The sequence below is a fragment of the Zea mays genome, chromosome 3 (assembly GCF_902167145.1).
Source record: "Zea mays cultivar B73 chromosome 3, Zm-B73-REFERENCE-NAM-5.0, whole genome shotgun sequence".
Taxonomy (NCBI): Eukaryota; Viridiplantae; Streptophyta; class Magnoliopsida; order Poales; family Poaceae; genus Zea; species Zea mays.
Window position 1 is genome coordinate 121,649,253 of NC_050098.1, and position 12,363 is coordinate 121,661,615.

The following is a 12,363-nucleotide window of genomic DNA, read 5'->3' on the forward strand; positions in this document are numbered from 1 at the left end:
CTTTGTTTGTTTGGATGTATAAAGAATTATGAGGTTAAATGTGCGATAATGTGTTTTTAAAAATACCAGAGATGTATCAAAATATTTCTTATATTTTGCTCGTCTACTATATTTGTTTCATGGGCTTAATTTTGTTGTTGTAGTATGACTACCACAAAGTTCTAGAGATTGCTAAATTTTGATTAACGGCACAACATGTGGACATATGTTATCGTGGTATTATATGTTCCCGTTGCAACGCACGGGCACTCACGTAGTTAAAATAGATGAAGATAGAGCGCGACACAAAACCGCGTTACCAGGATGTCCATGTCGTCGTCTTTAATATCAGACGTCACGTCAGAGCGGTCATATGAAGCGGTCATGTGAAGCTAAAGAAAGCGCTCATGAGAGTGTCCTTCGTGTTCTCTATCAGCCGCCAGAATCTTCGAGAGGAAAATAAATATACATCGAGAAATTCACCTCCACACGAGATATTTCCAGAGAGTCGAGCAGACACAGACCAAAAAGGGAATTACGGATGCGGTGTTCTCTTCTCCGTCAATGGCGACGACCTTAGCCATCCGCACCCGTCACCCCTACTTCTCTGTGTCCCTGGTCCTTCCCAAGCCACAGTAACCTTCTATTAACAGGGCACGCCGTGGAACTCCTTACGCCGCCCCCACACCGCCGCTGTCGTATGCTCCTCTCCGTCACTACAGCTCGCGCGCTCCGCCTCGGCATGCCGGTGGTACCGGATGAAGAAGCAGTCACGACCGTGGGAAAGACATTGGACTGGATGACAAGGTTGATGTCAGCCTACCGCCTGAGTGCGTTGACGACAGCGGAGAGGAAGATGGTGGAGGGCCGGAGGAGTGAGGACGGTGGTCGCCGCGAGCGGGAGGAGGATGGTGCGGCTGTAGGGTGCCCTATGGCAGCGCCGATCATGGCTAGACTGGAGGCGACAACGGCTGTAGGGTGTTCTATGGCAGCGCCGATCATGGCTAGACTGGAGGCGACGACGAAGGGAGGAGCATGGCTGGGTGAGCGGTGGATCGATGTTTCACGCTAAATTTTTACTCCCGTGGCAACGCACGGGTACAGACCTAGTTAGATTAGAAGAGTACAATAGCAACATCTGTTGCTTAACAGATACAATAAGCAACTGCAACTGGAACACCGCTCAAATCAGCCTGACTTGGCATTCATCTTCTTCTTCAGAGTAATCTTTTTGACAAGTCTCTTGATTGTCCTGGGTGGGGTGCTAAAGAAACAGCATCTGTTGTAGGAGGCATGGCTGGCAGCAGATGTGATGATGCAACAACTGCAAATGAAGGAGGCATCGGTGTAATCTGTTGTGATGAATCCTTGAGTAAAAGTTGTTGCGATGAAGACTTAACAACTTGAAGTGACAGCATGGGTGCCGGCGGATCCATGTCAAGGACGAGACCTTCAAACGAGAAATCAGAACAGAGGACGAGACCTCCTTGCCTACTACTGGCTACCTATTCCCAGCAGCAATAGCAAGTAACACATCATCCCACTTTCTACTCTTCTCCTGGATTCACTGCTGGTAATCGTCCACATACTGATGTGTGACATTCTGTGTGTGCAGAACCTGCGGCCTCTCGCTGCTGCCCAAGCCTGCCCGATGGCGAACATCATGCACAAGTGCTGGGACGCGAGCCCGGAGAAGCGCCCTGACATGGACGAGGTGGTGCGGTTCTTGGAGGCCCTCGACACAAGCAAGGGCGGCGGTAGCCCAGGCGGGCGGGTGCCTGTGCTTCTTCAGAGCCCAACGCTTTCCAGCAGTCCTCTGCTTCTTGCCTACTAGTGGCCACCTATTCCCAGCAGCAATAGCAAGTAACACATCATCCCCTTTCTATTCTTCTCACTGATTTCGTTAATCTGAGATAATAGAGGTGTGCAAGGTTCATGAGTTTAAACATACTAGGACAGTAGCTACCAAGAAAGGATGGTACACAATGAAGAACATGTGCATACCTTTTGTGTTCAGATTCTTGTGTCTTGTTGTTTGGAATAGAAACTGCGATAGTCAAGAGACTTGCGATAATTTTTTGAATATACTTCAGCCCAAACTTTATTAAAATCTGACTGGCACATTGACCACTCCTCCTGCTTTTGTTTCAGCCTGGTTAAAATAACTGGTAATGTCACACCAGCATTTTTTTGAAGAACATCCACAACATCAAGTCCATGGTCACCATATAGCCACTCAATGCACCTCATATTCAAACCTATGAAGAGAAGCAAGGAGTTCAATGATATGCATGCTGTTCAACTAAAGGACAGGAGACAACCACCAACGCACGGTGAATTGCACATATGCAGATGCTTACTAGTCAAATGTTCATTGAGGTGGATAGAGCTATCAGGTTTCAGTGAGTTGCCTTCCATACTTTCCACCAACTCCCCAACACGCTTAATTGTAACACTAACAGATTCCAACAGCACGTCCAGCTCAAACCTGAAATCATCCAATTCACAAGTTTTGATAAAAATGCCTTACAAACACGGTGATTGTGAACATATTAAGTGCTGCAATGTAGCAACAATTAGGCAATAGTCAAACAGAGAACAAAAACACCATACATGTCATCTTCACATATAAACAAGATTTCTTCATACTGATTTTTGCGCATATGCTTAAACGCTCCACTTCCTGAGGTCACCAATACACAGAAATCATTCAGCACTGAAGCTTCAATGTCAGTCTGTCATGTACGGTAATACATTCACTAGGCGCAGGCGCGCGCGTGATGTCCGGCGAGCAACCGAGCGCGCGGCCGCAGAGCAGGCAGCAGCGCATGCTGCAAATCAGCCACCAATGGCAAGTGGCTGAGATTAGGAAAGAGGGCTAAAATCAGGTGCTGCAAATCAGCCACAGATAGCAGGGGCTGAGATTAGGAAAGAGGGATAAGAATAGGAAAGAAGCAATCAATCAGGCTAGAGAAAATCAAGGAGACTTGCTCCATTTGTAGGTGGCCGACGGCCATATATACCCAGCTATGCTGCACGGTTATAGCAATAAGGAATTTGTCTCTTCTTCCACCTCCAGCCTCACAAGCCTGCGGTTAGGGGGGCATAACCCCAACCGGAGAGGACGGCCGACGGCTACGAGCTACGTAGCCGTGGTCCGGCAAGTCGGGGATTCCAGGTCCTTGACAGCTTGGTATCACGAGTCCGGCGATCTTCGTCCAGCAATTCCCAGTCCACCGAACCCCCCACCAGCCGCACAACACCACCATCTCCCACCCGCTCCTCTGCCCCCAGCACCATGTCGGAGTACACCCTTGCCGACGTCGTGAAGATGATGCAGGAGATGCAGGCCGACATCTCCGGCCTCAAAGAGAAGTCCGCGTCGTCGTCCGCCGGCGGCACCATGCAGGAACGCCCTCGCGACACCGACCGCCTGCCTAAGTTCCAGAAATGGGACTTCCCTCGGTTTGATGGCAAGACCGATCCTCTCCTCTTCATCAACAAGTGTGAGTCATACTTTCGCCAACATCGTTCCTCGCCAGAGGAGCAAGTGTGGATGGCCTCATACAGTCTCGAAGGCACCGCGCAACTATGGTACATGCAGCTGCAAGAGGATGACGGCACCCCGTCCTGGCGCCGGTTCAAGGAGCAGCTCAACCTGCGCTTCGGGCCGACCAGCCGGTCCGCGCCTTTCTTCGAGCTCACCGAATGCCGCCGCACCGGCTCGGTCGAAGAGTACTCCAACCGTTTCCAGGAACTCCTACCCCACGCCGGTCCGATGGAGGAGGCGCAGCGCGTCCAGCTCTACACGGGGGGGTTGCTGCCGCCGCTCAGTCACTCGGTGCGCATCCTACACCCCGACACTCTCAGCGCCGCGATGAGCCTGGCGCGGGAGGTGGAACAGCTGGAGATCGCCCGCGTCCAGGCGGCGACAAGACCGGCAGCGCGGGGTATTCTGCCGGCGCCCCCTCCACGACCAGCCGCTCCGACACTACCGGCGCCACCTCCTCCCTTGGCCCTGCCAGCGCCGCCGGTGGGTGCAGCACACGCGCGCGGCGAGGGCGCTCGCCGCCTGTCACCCGAGGAGATGGCGGATCGTCGTCGGCAAGGCTTATGTTTCAATTGTAACGAGAAGTACTCTCGGGGCCACAATCGTTTTTGCAGGCGTCTCTTTTTTGTGGATGGGGTGGAGATCGATGACACCGGGGTCGACGGGGACACGGGCGCGGCCGAGCCCAACGCCCCGCTCTTCTCCCTGCAGGCGGTGGCCGGGGTGGCGCCGACTGACACCATGCAGATCGCGGTCACCCTCGGTCCGGCCTCCCTGGTGGCGCTGCTCGACTCGGGCAGTACACACAACTTCATCTCCGCGACGGCAGCACACCGGTCGGGCCTCCCCATCCAGCGCCGTCCACGTCTCACGGCCATGGTGGCTAACGGCGAGCGGATCTCCTGTGCCGGCGTCCTCCGCAACGCGCCGCTCCTCGTCGAGGGCGAACCATACCCGGCCGATCTCTTCGTCATGCCGTTGGCCGGGTACGACGTCGTCCTCGGCACGCGTTGGCTGGGGGCCCTGGGACCGATCGTGTGGGACCTCGCCACCCGCCGCATGACGTTTCAGCGCCCAGGGCGCTCGGTCTCCTGGACGGGTACCCCACGCGCAGCGCAGCCGGCGGTGCGCACCATGACAGGGGGGGATGCGTTGATGGAGGCTCTCCTGGACTCGTTTGGGGGGCTCTTCGCCGCTCCTTCGGGCTTGCCTCCCAAGCGCGCCCACGACCATCGCATCCTCCTCAAGCCCGACGCATCGCCGGTGGCTGTCCGCCCGTACCGCTACCCGGCTGCCCACAAGGACGAGCTGGAGCGTCAGTGCGCCGCGATGATCGAGCAAGGGATCGTGCGCCGCAGCGACTCCCCGTTTTCGTCACCGGTTCTCTTGGTCAAGAAGCCCGATGGCTCCTGGCGTTTCTGCGTCGACTACAGAGCCCTGAACGCCCTCACCATCAAAGACGCGTTCCCGATCCCGGTGGTAGAGGAGCTGCTCGACGAGCTCCACGGCGCCAAGTTCTTCACTAAGCTCGACCTTCGGTCCGGCTACCATCAGGTGCGGATGCGGCCGGAGGATGTGCACAAGACCGCCTTCCGCACGCACGATGGCCTGTACGAGTTCCTCGTGATGGCGTTCGGACTCTGCAACGCTCCGGCTACGTTCCAGGCGCTGATGAACGACGTGCTCCGACCATTCCTCCGCCGTTTCGTCCTGGTATTCTTTGACGACATTCTAATTTACAGCAAAACCTGGGCCGATCACCTCCGCCATCTCCGGGCGGTTCTCGACGAGCTGCAGCGCCACCGGCTCTTCGTCAAGCGCTCGAAGTGCTCTTTCGGCGCGCCGGCCGTCTCCTACCTCGGCCACATTATCTCGGCAGCCGGGGTGGCTATGGATCCGGCCAAGGTGGCCGCCATCCGCGACTGGCCGCCACCTCGCTCGGTCCGGGCAGTTCGCGGTTTCCTCGGCCTTGCCGGGTACTACCGCCGCTTCGTCCACAACTACGGCACCGTGGCTGCCCCGTTGACGGCCCTCCTCAAGAAGGATGGCTTCGTCTGGGACGACGCGGCTATGACAGCGTTCGCAGCACTCAAGGCAGCCGTGTCCTCCGCCCCGGTGCTCGCCATGCCGGACTTCAGCAAGCCGTTCGTGGTGGAGTGCGACGCGTCCGCCACAGGGTTCGGCGGGGTGCTTGTCCAGGAGGGACACCCGGTCGCGTTCTTCAGCCGGCCAATCGCTCCCCGGCATCGCGCCCTCGCCGCCTATGAGCGCGAACTTATCGGCTTGGTCCAGGCCGTTCGCCATTGGCGGCCATACTTGTGGGGTCGGCACTTCACCGTCAAGACTGACCATTTCAGTCTCAAGTACCTCCTCGACCAGCGGCTGGCCACCATCCCTCAACACCATTGGGTGGGAAAGCTCCTGGGCTTCGACTTCGAGGTGGAGTACCGCTCGGGTGCCACGAACACCGTCGCCGACGCCCTGTCCCGAAAAGACACCGAGGAGGGCGCGCTGATGGCTATATCCGCACCCCGCTTCGACTTCATCACGCGGCTACGCCAAGCCCAAGCTACGGACCCGGCCCTCGTCGCCATCTGCGAGGAAATTCGCGCGGGCACACGTACGGCGCCGTGGTCCATCATGGGCGGGATGGTCGCCATGCATGGGCGCCTCTACATCCCGGCATCGTCCCCTCTCCTGCAGGAAATAGTGGCTGCCATACACGACGATGGCCACGAAGGCGTCCTACGCACCCTACATCGGCTGAAGCGCGACTTCCATTTTCCAAACATGCGCCGTGTTGTGCAGGATTTCGTCAAGGCATGCGGCACGTGCCAAAAATACAAGTCTGATCACTTGCGGCCGGCCGGTCTTCTACAGCCCTTGCCGATCCCCTCGGCGGTGTGGGCCGACATCGGCATCGATTTCATCGAGGCGCTGCCCAGCGCCCAAGGCAAGACGGTCATCCTCACCGTCGTCGACCGCTTCAGCAAGTACTGCCATTTCATCCCGCTGGCGCACCCGTACACGGCAGAATCGGTGGCGCAGGCGTTCTTCGCCGAAGTGGTGCGGCTGCACGGCGTTCCGCAGTCCATCGTCTCGGACCGCGACGCCGTGTTCACTTCGGCCTTCTGGACAGAGCTGATGGAGCTCACGGGCACCAAGCTCTTCATGTCCTCCGCCTTCCACCCCCAGACAGACGGCCAGTCGGAGGCAGCCAACCGCGTCATCGCCATGTACCTTCGCTGCTTCACCGGCGACCGCCCTCGACAGTGGCTCCGGTGGCTTCCGTGGGCGGAGTACACCTACAACACTGCCTTCCAGTCATCACTCCGCGACACGCCATTCCGGGTGGTGTACGGCCGCGACCCGCCAACCATCCGATCCTATGAGCCGGGCGATGCACGCATTCCCGCGGTGGCGCAAGAGATGGAGGAGCGCGCTGCTTTCCTCGACGACGTCCGCTACCGTCTCCACCAGGCTCAAGAGTCCCAGCGCCGCGCCTACGATCAACACCACCGGCGAGTCATCTACCAGGTGGGCGACTGGGCCCTTCTTCGCTTACGGCAGCGGCCGTCCGCGACACTGCCACGCTCGGCAGCAGGCAAGCTCAAGCCGCGCTATGTCGGGCCCTACCGCGTCAAGGAAGTCATCAACGACGTGGCAGTCCGCCTACAGCTTCCGGCCGGCGCCAGACTCCACGACGTCTTCCACGTGGGGGTTCTCAGAAAGTTTGTGGGATCGCCACCATCCGAACCGCCGGCGCTGCCAGCCACGCTCAACGGCGCCGCCGTGTCTGCACCTGCACGGGTCTTGGCTGGCCGCCTAGCTCGCGGCGTTAAACAGGTCCTGGTTCAGTGGCAGGGTGAACCAGCGACGGCAGCGACTTGGGAGGAGCTTGAAGACTTCACGGCCAGCTTTCCACAGTTCCAGCTCGAGGACGAGCTGGTTTTCGAGGCCGGGAGAGATGTCATGTACGGTAATACATTCACTAGGCGCAGGCGCGCGCGTGATGTCCGGCGAGCAACCGAGCGCGCGGCCGCAGAGCAGGCAGCAGCGCATGCTGCAAATCAGCCACCAATGGCAAGTGGCTGAGATTAGGAAAGAGGGCTAAAATCAGGTGCTGCAAATCAGCCACAGATAGCAGGGGCTGAGATTAGGAAAGAGGGATAAGAATAGGAAAGAAGCAATCAATCAGGCTAGAGAAAATCAAGGAGACTTGCTCCATTTGTAGGTGGCCGACGGCCATATATACCCAGCTATGCTGCACGGTTATAGCAATAAGGAATTTGTCTCTTCTTCCACCTCCAGCCTCACAAGCCTGCGGTTAGGGGGGCATAACCCCAACCGGAGAGGACGGCCGACGGCTACGAGCTACGTAGCCGTGGTCCGGCAAGTCGGGGATTCCAGGTCCTTGACACAGTCCTTTTGCTTGCAGAAGGTACTGGATACTGTAAAGGACAAGCAAAAATATGTGATGACATGGAAGCCATTATTACTATAAAATACAAAGAGTTAGATCAGCTCACGTTTTTAGGCAAAAGTCGGTAACTTGGAGTGCACCACTGACAATTTGACAGATCAAGCTCTGATATTGGTTTGCATAAGTTATACTTCTCTTTGCTAGGGAATGTACTAGCTTCATGAGCTGCTCCTTCCTTAGAATTGAAGGTCAATACTCTTTCAAATTTTTCCCTTTCATTATATCTCTCTTTCTCAGGATCGCTGTCCCCCTCGTTACAATTGAATGAGGACATGGCAGCAATCCCCGGTGAATCATCACCAGTACCCTCCACCTTTCTTTGAGATTTGGGACCAGATCGTTCTGCATCCAAATCTTCATTTTCATATTCGTCATTCTTCCTATTTCTTTTATAATCCCTTCTATGCTGACCGTGGCAGGCATTACGGACTTTGTCCTTCTCAATACACCCTTTTTGAATATCATGCTCAAGATCAAGGCGATCAACACTGGAGTCTGAATCAGCAGCTGATGGAAGAGCTCTATCCCTCTGGAGATATAGAGAAGATAAGAACATAGCATCTTTAAGTTTAAAGGTAAATGCAGGAACAAATCACTCTGTTCGCAAAACTAACAAATATTTTATTTGAATAATTCAAAGTATGTAACATTTGAACAACAATTTGCTAACCTATTTACCAGTTCAGTGTACAAAAAGAAGTGCCATCAATAGATTCACATACAAAGGGAATTTAAGATTATCTTAGTGTTATCGCAATTGTGGAGACTGTCCTAAAAAGGATATGGCCTACATTGTTGGAGGAGAGTATAATATATAGCAATTGAAGAAGCAACTAGAATTGAAAATTCTATAATTTGTTGATTCACCTGAACTGTCTGAGCTCTCATGGCAGAATGCATTATAGCATTCTTGTCATCATTCCTAACTTTAGACTCTTTCTCAGGATCGCTGTCCCCCTCGTTACAATTGAATGACGACATGGTAGCAACCCCTGGTGTATCATCACCGGTACCCTCCACCTTTCTTTGAGATTTGGGAACAGATTGTTCTGCATCCAAATCTTCGTTTTCATATTTGTCATTCTTCCTATTCCTTTTATAATATCTTCTATGCTGACCATGGCAGGCATTACGGACTTTGTCCTTCTCAATACACCCTTTTTGAATATCATGCTCAAGATCAAGGCGATCAACACTGGAGTCCGAATCAGCAGCTGATGGAAGAGCTCTCTCCCTCTGGAGATATAGAGAAGATAAGAACATAGCATCTTGAAATTTAAAGGTAAATGCAGGAACAAATCACTCTGTTCACAAAAGTAACAAATATTTGATTTGAATAAGTCAAAGTATGTAACATTTGAACAACAATTTGCCAACCTATTTACCAGTTCAGTGTACAAAAAAAGTGCCATCAATAGATTCACATACAAAGGAAATTTAAGATTATCTTAGTGTTATCGCAATTGTGGAGACTGTCCTAAAAAGGATATGGCCTACATTGTTGGAGGAGAGTAAAAATATAGCAATTGAAGAAGCAACTAGAATTGAAAATTCTATAATTTGTTGATTCACCTGAACTGTCTGAGCTCTCATGGCAGAATGCATTATAGCATTCTTGTCATCATTCCTAACTTTAGACTCTTCCTCAGGATCGTTGTCCCCCTCATTACAATTGAATGAGGACATGGTAGCAATCCCTGGTGTATCATCACCAGTACCCTCCACCTTTCTTTGAGATTTGAGACCAGATTGTTCTGAATCCAAATCTTCGTTTTCATATTCGTCATTCTTCCTGTTCCTTTTATAATCTCCTCTATGCTGATCATGGCAGGCATTATGGACTTTGTCCTTCTCAATACACTCTTTTTGAATATCATGCTCAAGATCAAGGCAATCAACACTGGAGTCCGAATCAGCAGCTGATGGAAGAGCTCTCTCCCTCTGGAGATATAGAGAAGATAAGAACATAGCATCTTGAAGTTTAAAGGTAAATGCAGGAACAAATCACTCTGTTCAAAAAAGTAACAAATATTTTATTTGAATAAGTCAAAGTATGTAACATTTGAACAACAATTTGCCAACCTATTTACCAGTTCAGTGTACAAAAGTGTCATCAATAGATTCACATACAAAGGAAATTTAAGATTAACTTAGTGTTATCGCAATTGTGGAGACTGTCCTAAAAATGATATGGCCTACATTGTTGGAGGAGAGTATAAATTATAGCAATTGAAGAATCAACTAGAATTGAAAATTCTATAATTTGTTGATTCACCTGAACTGTCTGAGCTCTCATGGCAGAATGCGTTATAGCATTCTTGTCATCATTCCTAACTTTAGAGGTAGTGCCTGCCTCCGGAGGAGGTATGGGCGTATCAGGCAAGAAATGAGTGAACTCCTCGAGTAAATCTGGATGGCCGTGGAACAGCAAGGTGACCTGCAGGTAGGAGACAAAAGGTCATTCAAAGCAAAGCAGAAGAGAATTACGCATTGGCAATGTCATAGCACAAAAAGGACGTGTGGAGAGAGCATGATATTGGTACCTCGTCGTAAACATCTTGAATGGGTTTGTTATCCATGCGGTACATACTGAGGATTCCCAGGAATGACTTGTAGACATGTTCCTCCTGCTGGAATCGTATCTGAGAGAGAGAGGGATAGGTAAGGTAATGAGAAGGAAGGATGCATGATTGAGGCAATAGGGAGGGAGGGAGAGACAGCAGACCTTAATCCTGTTGACAAGGTTGATGGCCCTGGGATAATCGACGGGCTCCTTGTCCTCGCTGAGGTCCTGAGGCCTGATGGCATGCCCCTTGGGCAGGAAGGCGCTGATGCCGAGGACTAGGTCCGGGTAGCCGTGGAAGAGGGTCTTGACACGGGCGATCACGCCGGCGCTGTCGAGCCTGTTGCTCTTAAAATCACGCATGACCTGGAGGAACTGTTCGTACATGTGCCGCTTATCCTGGAAGTTGTCCTTGATGGCCTTGATGTAGGCGAGGGCGTCTCTGGCGGTGAGGCTCCCGCTCCCACTCCCGTTCCCGTTCCCTTGCGCCGGGGAAGGGGGTGGCGGCGGCGGGGAACGAGCCATGTGGAAGGAATCTGAGGGGAGCCGCCCACCCAAGGAAGGAATCGAAGAATGGAGAATTGGTTCGGATCGGATCGGATCGCCTAATCCTTGATCGCCTTCGTCCACCGTCGCCGGCGGCGCCGGCGTCTCGCAGGTCGCAGCCGACGAAGCGACGCCCAGACGTGGGGAGATATGAAGGATCTATCTAACAAATGGGAGAGCCGATTCCAGACGAAGCGACGCCCACACCTCGAGTCTCTCAAACCAACACACCACACCAGACGGAGATGGAGACGATGGATCACGTATTCACGAACGCCCTAGCGACGGGAGAAGCAATGGAAACCGCGGCGGCAGCAAACACGAAAACCGCGTGGGAAGTGAACTCAGGCTGAGCAGCGTTTATTTATAATAACTAACGGTGGCGCCGGGCTAGAAGAGTTTCCGTTGCTGGTCCTCATCTTGTGCGCGCGACTGAGTCCAGATTCCAGAAGCACTGGGAAGCTGCGCATCTATCGGACGGCTAGATTTTCCACGGTTAAACGATCCAACGGACAGTGTATTTCTAGTGATGTGGATAGCGTGATTGGTTAGTTAGGTTATCTTCAACAGCTTACCCATCTCTATACCTATATTCAAACTTCACTATGTAAATAGTGAAGTTTTAAATGACCATATAACTGAACTGTTGGACACGATCTTAGATACATATAATTCCAATGAAATTAGTAACCGACGCATACCTTGTTAATTTTGATTGGTTATACTGGATGTTTCATAAGATTTTACAACATAAAAATAAAGTTATTAAATTTATCATGACTTAAACTACCATACTATGTAATTCTTTTAGTTTAAAATAACTTAATCTTATATATATTGTTGATCAAAGCTAAAATAGTTTGACTTAGGACAAACCTAAAACGACTAAATCATGTGCCCTAGACACTAGATATTAAACCATAAAACAATACCCTTGGTGTTGGGGATCATGGGTGTGGTGTTCACGACCATCTCGTTCATTACTGGAGTTTTGTGCTAGTATAGCAACGGTTGGAGAAGTGACGTTAGTGACAGTGAAGATCGGTAGTGGCTTCTCATCATTGGTTGCACACCCTCGTGGAATAGTGTTAGTCGCCGGCCCCATCCTTTACTTATAATTGAATGTGATGGGATCCACCAACTATGTAGTGTTGGACGTCCAATCATTGGGGTGATGAACGAGATGGCTGTGAATACCACACCCGCGATCCCCAGGTATTATTTTATGGTTTAATATCTAGT

The 12,363-nt window shown here is 52.2% G+C and overlaps 1 protein-coding gene and 1 pseudogene across 1 annotated transcript; one reads left to right on the forward strand and one right to left on the reverse strand.

Annotated features, from left to right (window-relative positions):
* Positions 1–1,835, forward strand: part of LOC109945082 (dual specificity protein kinase shkE-like) — a 41,791-nt pseudogene extending 39,956 nt beyond the window's left edge.
* Positions 1,037–11,471, reverse strand: LOC103652148 (uncharacterized). Its single transcript, XM_035966577.1, has 17 exons — positions 10,738–11,471; positions 10,556–10,654; positions 10,288–10,449; positions 9,585–9,953; positions 8,880–9,248; positions 8,059–8,541; positions 7,949–7,980; positions 7,364–7,592; positions 6,502–6,711; positions 5,270–6,010; positions 4,908–5,137; positions 3,918–4,089; positions 3,180–3,471; positions 2,593–2,719; positions 2,340–2,467; positions 1,984–2,237; positions 1,037–1,887 (listed from the first exon to the last, which is right to left on the reverse strand). The coding sequence occupies exons 1-16, from the start codon at positions 11,098–11,100 to the stop codon at positions 1,993–1,995; spliced, it is 4,251 nt and encodes a 1,416-aa protein (XP_035822470.1). The 5' UTR covers positions 11,101–11,471; the 3' UTR covers positions 1,037–1,887; positions 1,984–1,992.
* Positions 11,472–12,363: the final 892 nt, after the last annotated feature.

What these genes read in the sequence shown, in the direction of transcription:
- LOC103652148 (XM_035966577.1), bottom strand. Translation starts at nt 11,100, where the DNA reads ATGGCTCGTTCCCCGCCGCCGCCACCCCCTTCCCCGGCGCAAGGGAAC. An exon ending in CTTCTTGACCAAGAGAACCG is followed by an intron (nt 4,090 to 4,907) that starts GTGACGAAAACG and finishes TTGAAACATAAG; the next exon opens with CCTTGCCGACGACGATCCGC. An exon ending in CCTCAATGAACATTTGACTA is followed by an intron (nt 2,238 to 2,339) that starts GTAAGCATCTGC and finishes TTCTCTTCATAG; the next exon opens with GTTTGAATATGAGGTGCATT.